The sequence below is a fragment of the Pecten maximus genome, chromosome 3 (assembly GCF_902652985.1).
Source record: "Pecten maximus chromosome 3, xPecMax1.1, whole genome shotgun sequence".
In the NCBI taxonomy this organism is placed as follows: Eukaryota; Metazoa; Mollusca; class Bivalvia; order Pectinida; family Pectinidae; genus Pecten; species Pecten maximus.
Window position 1 is genome coordinate 47,517,199 of NC_047017.1, and position 21,376 is coordinate 47,538,574.

At 37.6% G+C, this 21,376-nt stretch overlaps 1 protein-coding gene across 13 annotated transcripts in view; it reads left to right on the top strand.

Moving 5' to 3' along the window:
• The window catches only part of LOC117324378 (DNA polymerase epsilon subunit 2-like), a 64,384-nt gene extending 43,960 nt beyond the window's left edge, over positions 1 to 20,424 (top strand). Inside the window, exons 15-19 of one of the 13 annotated variants that reach the window (XM_033880208.1) lie at positions 16,122 to 18,414; positions 18,746 to 18,885; positions 18,946 to 18,986; positions 19,127 to 19,407; positions 19,448 to 20,424. In XM_033880208.1, the coding sequence (XP_033736099.1) occupies positions 16,122 to 16,214 (93 nt within the window). In that variant the 3' untranslated portion in view covers positions 16,215 to 18,414; positions 18,746 to 18,885; positions 18,946 to 18,986; positions 19,127 to 19,407; positions 19,448 to 20,424. Of the gene's footprint in view, positions 1 to 16,121; positions 18,415 to 18,745; positions 19,007 to 19,126; positions 19,408 to 19,447 lie in introns of all 13 variants that reach the window. The other 12 variants (XM_033880211.1, XM_033880210.1, XM_033880199.1 and 9 more) reach the window with 12 other exon arrangements.
• Positions 20,425 to 21,376: the final 952 nt, after the last annotated feature.

A 21,376-nucleotide genomic window follows, 5' to 3' on the forward strand; every position in this document is an offset into this window, starting at 1 on the left:
TGTTTATACAGAGTTGATATATCTGTGGTAAATAAACTGAGATTGGGATAGTGGGAGTGTTTATACAGAGTTGATATATCTGTGGTAAATAAACTGAGATTGGGATAGTGGGAGTGTTTATACAGAGTTGATATATCTGTGGTAAATAAACTAAGATTGGGATAGTGGGAGTGTTTATACAGAGTGATATATCTGTGATAAATAAACTAAGATTGGGATAGTGGGAGTGTTTATACAGAGTGATATATCTGTGGTAAATAAACTAAGATTGGGATAGTGGGAGTGTTTATACAGAGTTGATATATCTGTGGTAAATAAACTGAGATCGGGATAGTGGGAGTGTTTATACAGAGTTGATATATCTGTGGTAAATAAACTGAGATCGGGATAGTGGGAGTGTTTATACAGAGTTGATATATCTGTGGTAAATAAACTAAGATTGGGATAGTGGGAGTGTTTATACAGAGTTGATATATCTGTGGTAAATAAACTAAGATTGGGATAGTGAGAGTGTTTATACAGAGTGATATATCTGTGGTAAATAAACTGAGATTGGGATAGTGGGAGTGTTTATACAGAGTGATATATCTGTGGTAAATAAACTGAGATTGGGATAGTGAGAGTGTTTACACAGAGTTGATATATCTGTGGTAAATAAACTAAGATTGGGATAGTGGGAGTGTTTATACAGAGTTGATATATCTGTGGTAAATAAACTAAGATTGGGATAGTGGGAGTGTTTATACAGAGTGATATATCTGTGGTAAATAAACTGAGATTGGGATAGTGGGAGTGTTTATACAGAGTTGATATATCTGTGGTAAATAAACTGAGATTGGGATAGTGGGAGTGTTTATACAGAGTTGATATATCTGTGGTACTACTATTATTAGGAAGTTGTCAATTATAAGGTGAACATAAAATATACACCAAACTTGATTGGTTATTCCCACATCTGATTGACGGCTGCCCTTAGAATGGCCGGAGGTCTGACCAGTAAATAAGTTTACAGGTCAATATTTAACTTTAGGATATAAGGTATTTTTAGTCCAGTTTTCTGGCATTGTCTGATGTTCTTTCTTATTACTGAAGGTCACCATAGATTGACATTCATTGCTGGATGAACATCAATTGAACATAAATTGTCTGGATGAGCATGCTACTTGAGATAGAATGTGGCATTTAGGTAGATTTTATTCAAATCAACTTAGCTTTATATACATTAGGTATGGCTTTTATCATTGGATGATATGTGTAGGAGAATACATTCTTATATCCAGTAATAGAAAAACTTCTAACGGTAATTTTATTCAATGATCTTTTAAGTAAAATTGAAAATACACCTATGTATTAATGCTGCATAATGCATTTTGAGCATGCAGCAATGTATACAACAATTATGTCTGGCTTGTTACAAAGTAGCAAAGTAAGACTATGGTGTCAATTTTTCGGCATCATCGTTATCATTTCATTTTGAAGCTTAGCGGGTAGATCCATTGCTCAATAAATATAGGCCCAACATTATCCAAAGCTGGTAAATATTTTGATCACATAGTGGACATCTCAACACTCCCTTGGTTAACAGACTGTCATCTGGACTTTTAAAGTTTTGTGTTAAGTTCAATTTCTCAAAAAGTAGCAATGTTGATATTCCAACCAAGCCTGCATTGTAGTATGGATCGACACACCCTACAGATTATATGAATTATTTATTTAAATCACCCTGTGTCCATGGTCCGTTGTCTGTCAGTGGTCCCTCTCTGTCCATCCATTAACAAGCCTTGGTTCTGATATTTCTTGCTGGAGGGATATTTCTCAAACTTAACATGTAGGTTCCCCTTGGTTCTTAGTTGTGCCAATTCAATTTAGATTTTTGATCAGAAAAACAAAATAGCAGACAGGTGGCTATTTTGGATTTTGATAATTGAAAATTTGTATTACTTTTTCTTGAAAAGTACTGGAGGGATATTCCTCAAACTTAACATGTAGGTTGCCCTTGGTCCCTAGTTGTACCAATTGAATTTAGATTTTTGATCAGAAAAGAAGATCAGTCTGAAATAGAACCAATCAAGATCATTCAATCGTGAGCGCAAAGATCCCTCTGGGATCTCTTGTTATCAGAGGAGAGGAAGAAAGTCTGACATAGAACAAATAAGTATCATCAATGATGGGTGTTTTTGGATTAAAATCCTTTTGGAATAAATTATCTTAGATCAGGTGTATTTTCTTCTCACTTTTCAGAAAGAGTGTTTTTCTGAGTAAATAATGTCATGATTAGTTGAATGTTGAATTTTGGAGGTTTTTTATTGGGTTTTTTTGGGGGGGGGGGGGGGGGGGGGGGTGCGAATTTACTGTAAGTTTAGTTATTTTACTGATAAAACGGGACAGATGACACAAATGATGATGTGTAATTATACCTAACTGAATAGGTATCGTTGATATAGTAACCACAAAAAGGCTTCTTATTGGGCGATGTATTAGGGGACTGTGAATTCAACTATTGGTTTGGCTGCCATATTAGCCACATCAAAGCTAGAGTCTGATTGGTGGAAATTTAGATATTGTTTGATTTCTATGAAAATCGGTTTATATTGGTTTTAGGGACTGCAAATTCAACTGCATTGGTTTTGTTGCCATAGAGACCACATTTGCATCTTTGGGAATATGGGGGTTTCGAGGACTTCTGTAATGGTTTCCCATAACTATAAGCCCTTGTCACATCAATGCCATGGGATTTCAACTTAACTTACCAACAACAATCCTTATACATTGTAGATGTGCGTAATCTATAACAGGTAGAATTTACCTACCCATTTTGGAAAGCTAAATTGACCTTGACCCCGAACCTGTGTTACAGGCTACAATTCATTTCATTAAAGGGATATGAGTTGTCACCAATCAGAGGTATCATCATTAGGTTAATGTATAATGCCTTGTCAGGGCCTGTGTTGTAGTGTTTCGACAGTGTCACCAATCAGAGGTATCATCACTAGGTTAATTTATAATGCCTTGTCAGGGCCTGTGTTGTAGTGTTTCGACAGTGTCACCAATCAGAGGTATCATCGTTAGGTTAATTTATAATGCCTTGTCAGGGCCTGTGTTGTAGTGTTTCGACAGTGTCACCAATCAGAGGTATCATCATTAGGTTAATTTATAATGCCTTGTCAGGGCCTGTCTGTCACCAATCAGAGGTATCATCGTTAGGTTAATGTATAATACCTTGTTAGGGCCTGTGTCACCAATCAGAGGTATCATCGTTAGGTTAATGTATAATGCCTTGTCAGGGCCTGTGTTGTAGTGTTTCGACAGTGTCACCAATCAGAGGTATCATCGTTAGGTTAATGTATAATGCCTTGTCAGGGCCTGTGTTGTAGTGTTTCGACAGTGTCACCAATCAGAGGTATCATCGTTAGGTTAATTTATAATGCCTTGTCAGGGCCTGTCTGTCACCAATCAGAGGTATCATCGTTAGGTTAATGTATAATGCCTTGTCAGGGCCTGTGTCAGAGTGTTTTGACAGTGTCACCAATCAGAGGTATCATCGTTAGGTTAATGTATAATACCTTGTCAGGGCCTGTGTCACCAATCAGAGGTATCATCGTTAGGTTAATGTATAATGCCTTGTCAGGGCCTGTGTCAGAGTGTTTTGACAGTGTCACCAATCAGAGGTATCATCGTTAGGTTAATGTATAATGCCTTGTCAGGGCCTGTCTGTCACCAATCAGAGGTATCATCCTTAGGTTAATGTATAATACCTTGTCAGGGCCTGTGTCACCAATCAGAGGTATCATCATTAGGTTAATGTATAATACCTTGTCAGGGCCTGTCTGTCACCAATCAGAGGTATCATCATTAGGTTAATGTATAATACCTTATCAGGGCCTGTCTGTCACCAATCAGAGGTATCATCATTAGGTTAATGTATAATGCCTTGTCAGGGCCTGTGTCACCAATCAGAGGTATCATCATTAGGTTAATGTATAATGCCTTGTCAGGGCCTGTGTCAGAGTGTTTTGACAGTGTCACCAATCAGAGGTATCATCGTTAGGTTAATGTATAATACCTTGTCAGGGCCTGTGTCACCAATCAGAGGTATCATCGTTAGGTTAATGTATAATGCCTTGTCAGGGCCTGTGTCAGAGTGTTTTGACAGTGTCACCAATCAGAGGTATCATCGTTAGGTTAATGTATAATACCTTGTCAGGGCCTGTGTCACCAATCAGAGGTATCATCGTTAGGTTAATGTATAATACCTTGTCAGGGCCTGTGTCACCAATCAGAGGTATCATCCTTAGGTTAATGTATAATACCTTGTCAGGGCCTGTGTCACCAATCAGAGGTATCATCATTAGGTTAATGTATAATACCTTGTCAGGGCCTGTGTCACCAATCAGAGGTATCATCATTAGGTTAATGTATAATACCTTGTCAGGGCCTGTCTGTCACCAATCAGAGGTATCATCATTAGGTTAATGTATAATACCTTGTCAGGGCCTGTGTCACCAATCAGAGGTATCATCATTAGGTTAATGTATAATGCCTTGTCAGGGCCTGTGTCACCAATCAGAGGTATCATCATTAGGTTAATGTATAATGCCTTGTCAGGGCCTGTGTCACCAATCAGAGGTATCATCATTAGGTTAATTTATAATGCCTTGTCAGGGCCTGTCTGTCACCAATCAGAGGTATCATCGTTAGGTTAATGTATAATACCTTGTTAGGGCCTGTGTCACCAATCAGAGGTATCATCGTTAGGTTAATGTATAATGCCTTGTCAGGGCCTGTGTTGTAGTGTTTCGACAGTGTCACCAATCAGAGGTATCATCGTTAGGTTAATGTATAATGCCTTGTCAGGGCCTGTGTTGTAGTGTTTCGACAGTGTCACCAATCAGAGGTATCATCGTTAGGTTAATTTATAATGCCTTATCAGGGCCTGTCTGTCACCAATCAGAGGTATCATCGTTAGGTTAATGTATAATGCCTTGTCAGGGCCTGTGTCAGAGTGTTTTGACAGTGTCACCAATCAGAGGTATCATCGTTAGGTTAATGTATAATACCTTGTCAGGGCCTGTGTCACCAATCAGAGGTATCATCGTTAGGTTAATGTATAATGCCTTGTCAGGGCCTGTGTCAGAGTGTTTTGACAGTGTCACCAATCAGAGGTATCATCGTTAGGTTAATGTATAATACCTTGTCAGGGCCTGTGTCACCAATCAGAGGTATCATCGTTAGGTTAATGTATAATACCTTGTCAGGGCCTGTGTCACCAATCAGAGGTATCATCCTTAGGTTAATGTATAATACCTTGTCAGGGCCTGTGTCACCAATCAGAGGTATCATCATTAGGTTAATGTATAATACCTTGTCAGGGCCTGTCTGTCACCAATCAGAGGTATCATCATTAGGTTAATGTATAATACCTTATCAGGGCCTGTGTCACCAATCAGAGGTATCATCATTAGGTTAATGTATAATGCCTTGTCAGGGCCTGTGTCACCAATCAGAGGTATCATCATTAGGTTAATGTATAATGCCTTGTCAGGGCCTGTGTCAGAGTGTTTTGACAGTGTCACCAATCAGAGGTATCATCGTTAGGTTAATGTATAATACCTTGTCAGGGCCTGTGTCACCAATCAGAGGTATCATCACTAGGTTAATGTATAATGCCTTGTCAGGGCCTGTGTTGTAGTGTTTCGACAGTGTCACCAATCAGAGGTATCATTAGGTTAATGTATAATGCCTTGTCAGGGCCTGTGTCACCAATCAGAGGTATCATCATTAAGTTGATGTATAATGCCTTGTCAGGGCCTGTGTCAGAGTGTTTCGACAGTGTCACCAATCAGAGGTATCATCATTACTTTAGGTTAATTTATAATGCCTTGTCGGGGCCTGTGTCGCAGTGTTTCGACATTGTTACCAATCAGAGGTATCATCATTACTTTAGGTTAATGTATAATGCCTTGTCAGGGCCTGTGTCGTAGTGTTTTGACAGTGTCACCAATCAGAGGTATCATCGTTAGGTTAATTTATAATGCCTTTTCAGGGCCTGTGTCACCAATCAACAAACACTGCCATTCCTGGTCACAAGGTTTTCTAGATCATTCTGGTTTGGAGCCACTGTAGTCACAAACTTTCAGCTTATTTCAGATGGAATTATGGGGTGTTGCTGAGACAATACTGTCCCTGAGGAAAGCGTTTAAGATTGAGTGTTAGAAGTTAATGGCAGTTACAATGTCAGGGAGGTCAAGGTTGTATGTTTTATTTGATGATTCAGGATATAAAATAAACTGTTTCAATTGCTTTTAAATGTGTCTGTGTTTATATGGGATTTCCTCCAGTGTAATGGACTTTGGGTTCTCTACACTTATCATTATGTCACTCATGACTTCACAGTTCGCCTCTGTTTCTTTTGTAAGATCAATTTTTGTCTCGTAAAACATATAACTTACATCCCGACACGATATAGTTTAGACAGTCTGTGAGCATTCATCATTTCAGCAGAGGGTACGTCCATTATTTCTTCAATTTTATCTAGTAGTCAAGCAACTATAAACTCCACCATGATAGCATGCACAAGGTTATCAAAACAGATGAAATTGACCTTGAATAGAGGTCATAATGATTGGGAATAAGTAAAACCTTGAACTTCCAATGATTAATTATTGTAAGGGATGAAACTGAGGTCTTTTGGGAATTAGGAAGATAATTGACTCCCATCACAAGCAGTAGGGATAGGCAATGCATTGCAGGATATTGGAAACATATAGAAAAGATATACATTATGTGTTGTTTTATTGGGCCAATCCTTGTGTAACTGTTTTAACATTTACAAGATAGATAGACATTTTTTATGTTGCAGATGTCATTTTTATCATGGGCTGTAATTCCCAGAATACCACTGGCCTTATCCAAGGTTATCGTTCATTTTAGCCAGTGAAAAGTATATGGACTTAATTAAGTTCAGACAAATGATGGCGTACTTACTGGTCAGAGTTGAGATTTTCTGGTGCATTCTGTTCTGTAATGGGTAATTCTAGTTGTTTATGATGTTGTTTAAAGTGTCATGTCTCGCTTATTTTAGTTGTTTACAGTGTCGTGTCTCCCTAATTTTAGTTGTTTATGATGATGTTTACAGTGTCTTGTCTGTGTTATTTTAGTTGTTTATGATGTTGTTTACAGTGTCTTGTCTTCGTTATTTTAGTTGTTTATGATGTTGTTTACAGTGTCTTGTCTCCATTATTTTAGTTGTTTATGATGTTGTTTACAGTGTCTTGTCTCTGTTATTTTAGTTGTTTATGATGTTGTTTACAGTGTCTTGTCTCCGTTATTTTAGTTGTTTATGATGTTGTTTACAGTGTCTTGTCTCCGTTATTTTAGTTGTTTATGATGTTGTTTACAGTGTCTTGTCTCCGTTATTTTAGTTGTTTATGATGTACATTGTTTATAGTGCCATGTCTCGCTTACTTTGTTACCAAACACAGACTCTGATCTATAAATAGATGATAAATAATGCACCAATTCAATTTGCCTACAAATTAAAAAAAAACAGTAATTTTACTGATCTCTGTCACTAAACGTGATTCATGTTATTTTAGGGGACACAGATTCCAGTTGATACTCGGTAAAATACACCGACTTTGTCTGGAAAGATTGTCTACTGGAGGTCATCTCTCCTGGTAAACAAACTGTGATACAATCATACTGTAAATGGACCATAGTTTGGAAATAAATTAAGTTGAAATACCTCTCATTATGTGCTTGGTCTTATCAATTTTAATGAGAAGAAAGGAAAGCAGTACACTAGTACTGAGTCAGGGATGAAAGCCACCTCCATGTACTGGGGACACATATATAGATGGCAATGATTGCATTTAAATAGATTTGTATTGTTTACGTTGAAGGTTAACAAATCCACATGGGGTCTGGAAATTTTAGTCATTGGTAGGATTGTTTATTAAACTTCCAGGTAAGTGTAGATTTTTACCTGGTGTGCGTGTCATCTCCAATTACCAATGACAAATATATCGCAATTGTTGATTGGTCAATGTGTTGATTGATATTTACAAAATGTAGTCGTGAGTTTTCTACTAATGATAATTGGTAAACATGAAATGTAGTTTTGAATTGAAATATCCGTGTCTGTAACAAAACAAAGGTCATTTTCACATTTTCAAGCCCGAATGTAGTTTATTCGCTCACAATAATAAAATAACATAAAAGGTCAGAATTAGGTGACTATATGACCTAATGTTAATTTATTTGTGATATATGTAGTACTTTATCTATGCATATATTATACTCATAAACGGTGTAATGATACATATCGTATTTATCCAGCAATAAGCCCATGTCTGGTAGTAAACCTACTGATGTTTGTTGTAGTTTAATTACCCTGCAATAAGCCCACCCCTTACTTAATATCGAAGTTATAAGTTCTTACTCTCTCTTGTAAATATGAAATACTTCTCCATTTTGTCGGTCCAATCAATACGAGATTCTCAGGGTATCTGAACTGTTTGTTTAGGGTTCAAAGACTTCTGTGATATTTGAGTGAAGGACACTTGGCCTTGTTATAAAATGTTTTGATACTTTTTAATGTATGGTTTGTTTGTTGTTGTTTTAATGAAAAAGAAGGATACAATATCTGTTTGATGGACAGACTGTTCGGGGCTAGGTTTGTTCACCGTATAGCCAGGAGAGGGTGTGTAATTACAGAGATGGGGGATCAATATGTCTAATTGGAGACCATTCACTCTTCAGCTGACACGCAACATAGCCCTTTAAGGTCAGCCGCCTCAAGACCACCTCAGCGCTGATTGAAGACCAATCTGTTTACCTATAGTGATCAATTGTTAACGAGACACTGAGTAATTGCCTACCTTGAATCAGACATGCTGATTGGTCAATAATTCAAATTGAGTAAAGTGGAAGTTTTCATTGGTTGATGGGATTGCCGATGGAAATTTCTTATACGAGATAAAAAGATTAGAATGTAAGATCAAGTAAATAACATAATTGGTGGATTCTCCAGTCAAATTATTACCTGATATTTTATGTTCACTTTTAAATTTATAAGTCCTCACTCAGAACCTGGGTTCTTCCTTCTGCAATTAAGCTCATCTTATGTTCATGCACTTTTAAATTGATAAGTCCTCACTCAGAACCTGGGTTCTTCCTTCTGCAATTTAGCTCAGGGGTCGCTCTGACCTACATTTTGACCTACATCAAAGAAAAAGCTTGTCCATGATACATCTTCTATACTACTTGTCACTGAAACTTCATACTGGGGGCATTTTGACCTTTGACCTGCATCCAGAGGAACTGTTAATCACCAGAAAGTTTTGTTTTAAATGGTTGAATGCTGTTAATATTAGTGAATTATTGAATTAGAATTTTACAATTGATGTTTGATATGAAACTTTCAAGTAAGATAAATTTTAATGAATGTGTTCAGAATATAATGAAAAATCTTAAATTAAAAAAATTCTGAGCAGAAAGTACTCATAAATGGCTTTAAAAACAATTATACATAAATAGTTAATATTTGCTGGTCATGTAGAGGATATATAATGTCACTCTCTCTGTGTGTAGATAAATCTCCCAATGTACATGTATATGGTGAATGGGGAAAACATACTCTCAGCTCTGTTGTAAAACAGTCTGTATGTAATGGAAGAGGATTAGGCATATACAAGTGGATCTAGTACACTTGTTACTATCAGAGAATTCCTTGCTATCAGAGAATTCCTGTTGTGAAGAGAGAAATACATTCTAAAGCAGTTACCCCATTCACCTACATCTCCCAGAAAGTAGGTAGATGTTTAATTACATTGATAAGCCAGTCCTAGACAGACAGGCCATTGACACACTTCTTTGTAGGTCAGACCTTCAACTTTACCCAGGGGGGCATTGCTGTTGCTGTCCACTTTATCCTGCCCCAAGGTCAAGGTCACATTAATAAATCCCCTATTGGTCAAAATCATGTTATTACGTGATAAAAACTATTTTATTGTTTTATAAACCATAAGCATTAGACACAGTATCATAGTTATCCATCAATGTGGTAATACCCTTCCCTATTGATACTTCATTGTCCAGCTGTATGTCCACCCCCTAATTAGAGTCTGTGTTTATTTGTTGGTCCATCAGCTAACTTATGGTTTTAACTCACCTGTCCTGAGGGAAAGTGAGCTTATGCCATGATGCTCACCTGTCCCAAGGGGGCCGAGTGGTTAAGGTGTCCCGACACTTTAACACTAGCCCTCCGCCTCTGGGTTGCGAGTTCGAATCCTACGTGGGGCAGTTGCCAGGTACTGACCGTAGGCCGGTGGGTTTTCTCCGGCTACTCCGGCTTTCCTCCACCTCCAAAACCTAGCACATCCTTAAATGACCCTGGCTGTTAATAGGACATTAAACAAAAACAAACCAAACAAACCAAAATCACATGTCCTAAGGGAAAGTGAGTTTATGCCATTATGCTCATCCGTCGTAAGGGATAGTGAGCTAGTGTCATGATGCTCACCTGTCTTAAGAAAAAGTGAGCTTCTGCCATGATGCTCACCTGTCTTAAGAAAAAGTGAGCTTATGCCATGATGCTCACCTGTCCTAAGGGAAAGTGAGTTTATGCATTGATGCTCACCTGTCTTAAGAAAAAGTGAGCTTATGCCATGATGCTCACCTGTCCTAGGGGAAAGTGAGTTTATGCCATGATGCTCACCTGTCCTAAGGGATAGTGAGCTAGTGTCATGATGCTCACCTGTCCTAAGAAAAAGTGAGCTTATGCCATGATGCTCACCTGTCTTAAGGGATAGTGAGCTAGTGTCATGATGCTCACCTGTCCTAAGAAAAGGTGAGCTTATGCCATGATGCTCACCTGTCCTAAGGGAAAGTGAGTTTATGCCATGATGCTCACCTGTCTTAAGAAAAAGTGAGCTTATGCCATGATGCTCACCTGTCCTAAGGGAAAGTGAGTTTATGCCAGATGCTCACTTGTCCTAAGGGATAGTGAGCTAGTGTCATGATGCTCACCTGTCCTAAGAAAAAGTGAGCTTATGCCATGATGCTCACCTGTCTTAAGGGATAGTGAGCTAGTGTCATGATGCTCACCTGTCCTAAGAAAAAGTGAGCTTATGCCATGATGCTCACCTGTCCTAAGGGAAAGTGAGCTTATGCCATGATGCTCACCTGTCCTAAGGGATAGTGAGCTAGTGTCATGATACAGCATCCATTAATAGTCTGGTACTAACCTTTCCTTTTAAGCAGCTCCTTTTTAATAACCAAAAGGCCAAGAGGGCTGATAATGGGTCTGTAGCATGCTGGGATGAAGGGCTTCTCTTATATTGGAATGAAGAGGTATTTGACTGAGCAGCCACATTAATAACCTTCATTAACTTTGAAGTTGCATTAGAGTGAAGCAGGCCCGTGGGGCCTCTTGTTTTATGATAACATCATATCCTCGTACCATTAACTTCTAAATGTAATCACTACCATGTTGTTTACACTTACCTAGCTGTCCCACTTTGCTGTCATTTCATTTCAAGGTTAGACTAATGAGTATTTGATTGTATTTAGCAAGGTGAAGTAGATAGCAAATGTATATATAAAACATCAGTTTCCTTATCTCTGCCTGATGAAAAGGATTTCAATGGGGGTAAATGTTGTGGAAACTGATTTTGTGTGCAATACATTTAACATTGTACCTAATCAACCCTGGAAATAGGAAGTTTGGTGTTTACAGGGTTTGAAGGAATAACATATATACATTTAACATTGTACCTAATCAACCCTGGAAATAGGAAGTTTGGTGTTTACAGGGTTTGAAGGAATAACATATATGATGATTATCATCATTCTCCTTGACTAATGGGAATATAATGACAAATGTGCTATTCTGAATTTCCCATTTGTACTTAGAAAAAATTCACGAATTCTCAGCCTGTATGTCAGTAAATATGTTGGTGCACATATTACTGTTGATTTCAAGTCTACGCAAAAGATACGGTACATTAAAAACCTGCTTTAGTGGTTGGCGTTATACAAAATCAAGGTCTGGGAGACATTGATAACATTACAAGGCTTTACAGCATTGTTACCTATCCCTGGTCTTTTGTAGGATTAACTGGGATGATGGTGGAATGTCTTGAAAATGGCTGTAATTGACCTACAGTATAGAAATCATATAGTTACTGCCTGTCTGGTGTTACATGTAGTCGAGACTTGAGGAAAACATAAAACATGTGATCTTATGATTCCTTCAGTAATTCAGTCTGCTTTCAATCTTACCAAGGTCACTGTTAGCAAAAATAAATGACTTGTAGATTGTAATAAACCGTCTGCAGTCGAGCTCCCCCTCCAATCTGCTCCCCATTAATCCACTTAGCTGTTATCTCTAGTATCCCGTAGGAACTATGTACCCATATTAATCCAGTCATTTCCAGTTATCAGAGAATTTGTCCTCCACAAAGACAGTGGATATATAACTATTCCACATAGGTGTGTATTGGACACACAAGTATATAATATACCATCCATTTTAATGTCAAAAAGTTAGATTTGTCTTGTCAGAAGAAAAAAAATGTTTTCTCACAAATATCTATGAAGTTAAAAAAAAGTTAAATATTTTATGATATAACCCTCCACCCACCACCCTCCACCCCCTACCCCCCATTTTTCTAATAAATAAATTCTACCAACTCACAGATATTTTTTCTGAACTATTCCATTCCAGTCTGTAAAATTTAAACAGTTCATTGCAAAAAAAGGAGAAATGGCTTCCATTTATTTGAAAGACGATTTCACTAATGGATTTACAATGTTTTACCAGTATAATGCGAAACTTTCTAAAAATGTGTTGTTGAAGGTTTTTCGCTGAAAAACAAAGTACTGTCTGGCCGATAGAATTGAATCATGTTGACTTTCCCTGAGGAATGATGTCCAAGGCCATTCCTTACCAGGGCCAGTGGGTGTACAACGGTATCTATACTGCACTGAGCCTATCACATTAATAAAACTGTTTGAAGCTCAGGAAGTAATGACTTGGTGAGAATGCACGATGAGGTTTTTTTGTATTTTCTTCCTTAACACTATGTATGTACAAAAGCACTTTATACGTGACAGCTCTTTCTTATGTCTTTTCACATTAAAATGAAAAATCAATTTATTTTTGCATTGTATCTTCATTCTTGGAGAATTGTAATAAAGAAGAAAAAAAGTTCTGTCTTTTCTTTCTGGATATGTCTGGCTGTTTCACAATAGGTGGTTTGAATTATTGACCTTGATCCAAGGTCAGTCCCCGCTGTGTTGTATGGGGTAAACGTTACTTGGTCACATCCTTTACTAAAATAGTAAATCATACCGTATATCTTTTTATATAATATCTTTTGTATATAAAATAACACAGGACAGGTGGAATTACTTGGATCTAACGTTGAGGTCATAAAATTCTACATGGCTGATGATTCATAAGTTACTTTTTTTTTAAAAATGTAACAATCTAGAAAGATTAATGCACGCTTTGAGTATTAGCATCAAACCAAGGTGAAGGCTAAATTTATCAAAATAAGTGATAATTATGAAAAATTGCATTACAAGGAGAAACAGAAACATCTCCTGTGATCCAATATAACTCGACAGAGGATGTTTAAAGGATTATTGCCCTGGTTGATTTCATTTTTATTGTCTTATGGCGTCATACATTTCTAAGCAGTGATATATAGTAGATCTGGCCGATCTAGGATGCCAGGTCTTGATTGTCCCGAGATGTCCCGACCTTGATTTTGATATAGCAGAAATTCTGGCAACTCTTCGTTATAATTGCCACTGATTAGGTTATAGGTGGGAATCCCGACTGTGCTGAAGCCGGTGTAATATGTAGATGTATTGGTACACAGAATCACAGCAGGATTTGATCACCATTATACAAAGAAATAATTCTGAGATAGAAATGATTGGGAGAAATTTAAAAATAACAACAGCTATACAGCATCTATATTTGCATCCTGTAGCCTTGGAGTGTGTGATAGAGACGGAACCTATACATTAGAGACAGACGTCAAGGCTGAGGGAATCGGAGAATGTGTAAATTAACTATAAAAAATGTCACCTTTAATGAAAGAATCTGTCCTTGGCGGTTATCTGATCAGTGACTTTATGTGGCTCCTGTCGACACTGTAATTGACACCGATAACTAGTCAACTAGTCCATAAACAGTTTTGATACAGTGCAAGTGCACTGTCCTGGGGGTGGGTAGGTTAGGGAGAGTAGGGGCCATAGGCAGTATAGTGGTGGGGAGGTTAGGGAGAGTAGGGGCCATAGGCAGTATAGTGGTGGGTAGGTTAGGGAGAGTAGGGGCCATAGGCAGTATAGTGGTGGGGAGGTTAGGGCGGAGTAGGGGGCCATAGGCAGTATAGTGGTGGGGAGGTTAGGCGGAGTAGGGGGCCATAGGCAGTATAGTGGTGGGGAGGTTAGGGAGAGTAGGGGCCATAGGCAGTATAGTGGTGGGTAGGTTAGGGAGAGTAGGGGACCATAGGCAGTATAGTGGTGGGGAGGTTAGGGAGAGTAGGGGACATAGGCAGTATAGTGGTGGGTAGGTTAGGCGGAGTAGGGGGCCATAGGCAGTATGGGGGTGGGGAGGTTAGGCGGAGTAGGGGACATAGGCAGTATAGTGGTGGGGAGGTTAGGCGGAGTAGGGGACATAGGCAGTATAGTGGTGGGGAGGTTAGGCGGAGTAGGGGCCATAGGCAGTATAGTGGTGGGGAGGTTAGGCGGAGTAGGGGATATAGGCAGTATAGTGGTGGAGAGTTTAGGCGGAGTAGGGGGCCATAGGCAGTATAGAGGTGGGGAGGTTAGGTGGAGTAGGGGACATAGGCAGTATAGTGGTGGGGAGGTTAGGCGGAGTAGGGGACATAGGCAGTATAGTGGTGGGGAGGTTAGGCGGAGTAGGGGCCATAGGCAGTATAGTGGTGGGGAGGTTAGGCGGAGTAGGGGACATAGGCAGTATAGTGGTGGGGAGGTTAGGCGGAGTAGGGGACATAGGCAGTATAGTGGTGGGGAGGTTAGGCGGAGTAGGGGCCATAGGCAGTATAGTGGTGGGGAGGTTAGGCGGAGTAGGGGACATAGGCAGTATAGTGGTGGGGAGGTTAGGCGGAGTAGGGGACATAGGCAGTATAGAAACCATATATGCTGCAGTATTTATCCTACAATAAACCCAGGAGCCAACTTATGTCCTCTAAACGATTAAAAGGGTGGAATGGTCCATAGGGAACATAGAGGAATAGCTTTACAATCCTTCTTTCATTCTTTCAAATTTTGGGAAATTGGTCTTGATATAGAATAATTTCAGTTGGGAATTGAGCACAATATCGACCTAAAAATGGTCTGTACAGCAATATATTTTAAGTGTAACAATTCCCAAGTATTTTAGCGACTAATAACTATGGATTTGTGATCAATTACTGTTAATATGAACGTAAGTGGACAGTGATTGTGAATTCTCGTGCAATGAACTAATAAAATAACTTTGATTTCTGACATGGTGTGTATGTCACAGTAGAAGTTTGACTTCAGACATGCTGTGTATATCACAGTAGAAGTTTAGACTTCAGACATGCTGTGTATATCACAGTAGAAGTTAGACTTCCAACATGCTGTGTATATCACAGTAGAAGTTTGACTTCCAACATTGTGGAGCGTGATACTTTTTTGGAATCGTGGAGATCGAGGCCGTGTGTAAACCCAGCATTACTGAAAAATATATATATACAGTATTGAAATGAACCCTAGTGATGGCACAATTGTTAAAAAAAATAGGACTCGATTCCTGGCACAGGTGTTCCACCAATATGGAAATGATCCCCAAGATTAAGATGAACACGATACTTATGTGATCAGTGTCATACTATTATTGGATTTAGAACATTCTCTTTGAACATAATTTTCAAAGAAAAAAAAACTTTATTTGATTTAATGTTGCAAAAACCTTGAACTTTTGTTCCCATTTTCAGAGTTATTGCGATGCGTGAGTTTTTTCCTTTGTATTGTCACAATAAAATCAAATTATAATCCATATGGAAACATAATGGTACAGAAGTCTTGATAATACTGACATCCTTTTGTATTTACAGGGATCATTTCCAAGGACAGACTTTGCTTTCAAGGTTTATCTGCCAGCCAGTCGACAGGTCGAAGATAGCAAGATAGGAGGCGGTGACTCCTGAGGGAACCAGGAATTGGATATTTTATGGCTAGAAGAGAGGGTGGGGGTTATTGATGGAGAATTTGATATAATTCGACACGTATCTATCCAGGGCAGACTAGATTAGTGGATTTTAGATTTCCTGGATGGATTGATTCTTATGTGGTAAAAGTGCTACAATAATGCTCGGGAAAGTTTCTAAATAAAAACTGTTTGCCTGTAGACAGTAATTATTATTAATGAAAAACAATCATATACAATTGTAATCATGAGATTTCTAAGGATGTAGATAGAAATTTCTCAAAAACACTTAGATATGTAACAATTTTATACAATCATATTGCATGAGATTTGTACAACTTCTAAAGGATGAAGGTAGAAATTTCTTGAAAACTTAGATACAAAAGAATTTCACAGAATGAACTAATGTACAATATTGACTAAATGTTGTAAAGCCATTCCAGTGTAATTTGTAGCCAATTTTCTAATTAATTTTCTGAATTATACATTATAATTCTTATAGGTTTTGGAACAGCTGACAGTCTTATCCTGCTGAATGCATGTATTGCCTTATTTGGTAGTAATTTTATCCTATATTTGAGCTTTGATCAAGGACTATGCCAAAATCATACTACCACAGGATGGGAGAGTTCATTTTCTTTATCATTATAGCCATTCAAATCTGATGTTCGTTATGATTCTTTATAAACAGACATTAATAAAGAGAGAGAACTTGGGGTTGTCATTCTAAGTTCTGTAAATGTACATATTTTAACAGAAATGTTATTTTAGTTGAAAAGTTTAAATAATGATTCACTAATACTTCAGTGACAAATAATATGGGTTTGGTGATTGATCATTAATTCTCTAATCTGTTAAAATATGATAATGGGCCAAAATTAGAGTTCACCAAAATATATATTTTCACAGTATCCATGATAAAAGCAAATATTCTGGTTGAATCTCACCAATATAATAAAATTTGTTGTACACAGGTTTTAATATTGTATAACTTTTCACATAATATCAACAAAACTCTTATATGAATCAAACACATTTTACCAATTTTAACCCCTTTCCCATGTCATTTATATGTACAGGGTATTTGAATGCCACATACGTAGTGATTTTAGTTTTCATAAGTATAATATCTTATGTCAGTTGTAAAATGATTTCTATTTCATCAAATGTAAATAGCTGAAAATTATCTCTTATTATTTTATAATGTATAAAATTAGACATTATTTATTTGCTAGGTTACTTTTGAAATCATTTGATTAAAGGAGTTTGTATGTTTAATGAGATAATGTGTGTGCCCAGGGTTACTTCCCTTTACCATATCTAGTTTTAACGGTGCGCTCCTAGACACACGTCCTCATGACCATGAAACCTCTGGTTTTACATGGGATGTTTAAATTAAATTGAAAGCTGTGGATGGTTCAAATTGCCATTTGTCTCTGATCAGCTACTTTCTTCCATCTGTAAACAATCCTTGTTATCGCTATTCTTTGAGAAGTTCCAGAAGGATCGGTCTCAAATTTCATAATTGTGCATGTTCAATTTTGAGACTGATCAAGATACAAAATGGCAGACAGGTGGCCTCTTTGAATTTTGAAAGTTGAAGTTTGTTATTACGTTTCTCTGAGGATCTTTGGAAATTATGGAAATTATTTATAGGTACTCCTTTGAGCTGTACATGACTACTTTTCTTCTGATCTGTCCCTAAATTGAACATACTCTGTGATTACCACATATCAATAAATTATTCAGAGGAAAGGAAAGTACACAAATGTTCAAACTCACATAGAACCACATTAAACAGCAATTGGCACCAAGATCTCTCAGGGATCTCTTGTATTACTGGTAGAATTATCTACAAATTAACTAGCATACTGATATTTTTGGCCGTATTGATTATTTTAGAAAGTAAAATAGAATAACTGTCATCCCAATAGATTTTGGTGCCAAACGTGCATTATTACACATATTCTACTACAAAAGTTTTCTCCAATTGGAATGCTTTTGATTCAGAGAAGACTGCTCTCACAATCTACAGATTGCAGATCACCCAGATATTAAACTTGTGTCCAATCTTGTTTACGCCATTATATAATAACTTAAGCCTGTAGATTATAACTGAGAACTCAGATTCAAGGTCACACTGCAGAACTAAAGGTCAAACTGGAGAAGCTGAACTCTATTTCACACTGGAGAACTCTTAGGTCTCAGTGATGAACTCTTAGGTCTCGGTGATGAACTCTTAGGTCTCGGTGATGAACTCTTAGGTCTCTGTGATGAACTCTTAGGTCTCTGTGATGAACTCTTAGGTCTCGGTGATGAACTCTTAGGTCTCTGTGATGAACTCTTAGGTCTCTGTGATGAACTCTTAGGTCTCAGTGATGAACTCTTAGGTCTCAGTGATGAACTCTAAGGTCTCGGTGATGAACTCTTAGGTCTCTGTGATGAACTCTAGGTCACACTGGAGAACTCTTGGTCACACTGGAGACCTTTAGGTCATGCTTAAGAGCTCTAGGTCACACTAGAGAACTCAAGGTCACACTGGAGAACTCTAGGTCACACTGGAGAACTCTAGGTCACACTGGAGAACTCTAGGTCACACTGGAGAACTCTAGGTCACACTGGAGACCTTTAAGTCATACTTAAGAGCTTTAGGTCACATTAGAGAACTCAAGGTCACACTGGAGACCTTTAGGTCATACTTAAGAGCTCTAGGTCACATTAGAGAACTCAAGGTCACACTGGAGAACTCCTAGGTCTCAGTGATGAACTCTAGGTCACACTGGAGAACTCTAGGTCACACTGGAGACCTTTAGGTCATACTTAAGAGCTCTAGGTCACATTAGAGAACTCAAGGTCACACTGGAGACCTTTAGGTCATACTTAAGAGCTCTAGGTCACATTAGAGAACTCAAGGTCACACTGGAGAACTCTAGGTCACACTGGAGACCTTTAGGTCATACTTAAGAGCTCTAGGTCACATTAGAGAACTCAAGGTCACACTGGAGACCTTTAAGTCATACTTAAGAGCTCTAGGTCACATAAGAGAACTCTAGGTCACACTGGAGACCTTTAAGTCATACTTAAGAGCTTTAGGTCACATTAGAGAACTCAAGGTCACACTGGAGACCTTTAGGTCATACTTAAGAGCTCTAGGTCACATTAGAGAACTCAAGGTCACACTGGAGAACTCCTAGGTCTCGGTGATGAACTCTAGGTCACATAAGAGAACTCTAGGTCACACTGGAGACCTTTAGGTCATACTTAAGAGCTCTAGGTCACATTAGAGAACTCAAGGTCACACTGGAGATCTAACATAAACGCTCCATACCTCACTGATCTGCCAATGTAATATTCAGTCTTTTAACCAAGATTTGTATATGAAACAAACAAAAATCCTTAAAAAATGTACATATTATTTTTCTGTGTAGATACATGGTTTTACTAAGTGCATTTTTTTTTTTTTTTTTTTTATAGGCAGACAGGGCATTTATTAGGTTGAATAAAGTAAGTCTGGCACTTCAAGATATCCATTATAAATCCAGGAACTTGTTAAACTTCACTGTAAAATAAATACCCGAGAAGGTAAAGTGATTAATTCATTCATTGTATTGTTCATACATGATTACCATTATTTTCTTATATGATTAAAATCTACAGTTAGATTTATTTAGGCAATATTTTCTACTGTTGGGCACATTACCAAACATGGACCTATTTCTGGCATAATGATGAACATTTCATTCTCAGAACTGATGTAAACTTCTTTTTTTTTTAAAGGTTAACCCAGTAAGTGCAAAATTGATTGAAGTTTTTGGAGTATCATTCTCAAGATGGAGGAAATTGATATTAAATATCTGTTATATAATAAAATGGTTGTATTATTATACTGGAAATTGGTTTTTACTATTAGACATTAACAGCCTGTTCCTGATGTTAGGAATAAGGGATAGGAAAATTAAATTTATAATTTGATAACTCATTCAGTTTATCATCAAGCTTCAAAAAAAACAATCTCCAAATTTTACTTCAGAAAAATGAATTTAACCAAGTTGAAAGGTAATTTCATCTTTTACAATTTAAATATTTCTACAGCTATGTTCGAGTTGAAGGTTACTGGTAATGTTATTAAGTGAGGGAGGATATTAATGTATGATAGTAATACAAATGTATTCTGCTGTGCAGAAAAGTAAATAAATCATCTGTCAACTCGAGATTTGTATCAGTTTGTTTGGGAGGTGAACGAGAACATTTTGGTATGGAAGACTGACAACATCAACCGGATAATGTATGGTTTTTTCAGAGACCAATAAGTGTTTGTCCTTGGTCCGTAAGTTGACGAGTGCTCAGGTCATGTAGTCCAAACCACCTTTATGGTACCAACATTGTGCACTGATATTACTTTATGAATTAGTAATATGGACTTAGGTCATGTCTTCCCCAAAATCATGTGGAAGTTTTAAAATGCTGTAGGACTCCGACCGAGAGACACATAAATTGGTTAGTGGATGTCTGATTACTGCTTCCAGTGTCAATTTGTCTGACACTTGGCTGTTTTAGGACGACACTTTAGGTTTATAATACCTAACATGTAATCCCCTCAAGTGCACTATTTGAAGTTGAACAGAACAAATACCAGAGTGATGAGATCTATCAAGGAAGACCTTCAATTCTGTCAACAGCTCTAAATCTTTATTAACCTTGAGACTATGTTTTGGTAATTGAATAGTTAAATATTATTTGTTGCTCATGGAAAGTAACTAACAATATATATATATATATGAAAACTTTAAAGGACGTTGTGCATTGTGTAAATAGTAGAAATAACAAATCACCTGAAGATGGCCAGCAAGGCCTGAAAACGTTAGCGAAAATGCAGTGTTGATTTCATTATTCCTACTATATATATATATATATATATGTATTATTTATCTCTGGGAACAATCGGTGCTGAACTGGCAAGTAGCAATGCCTACATATAAAATAGCTGATGAGGCGATTCTCAGAAAAATCACCGTTTTCCCATATCTTCAAGAAAAGTTTCATCACTGTCTTACGAAAATAATCCAGATTCGTTCACATTGCCAAAAATAGATATTTATACACTTTTTTTTACAATCACATTTTATTCAAATCACATGTTTACTATACACACTACATAGTCAC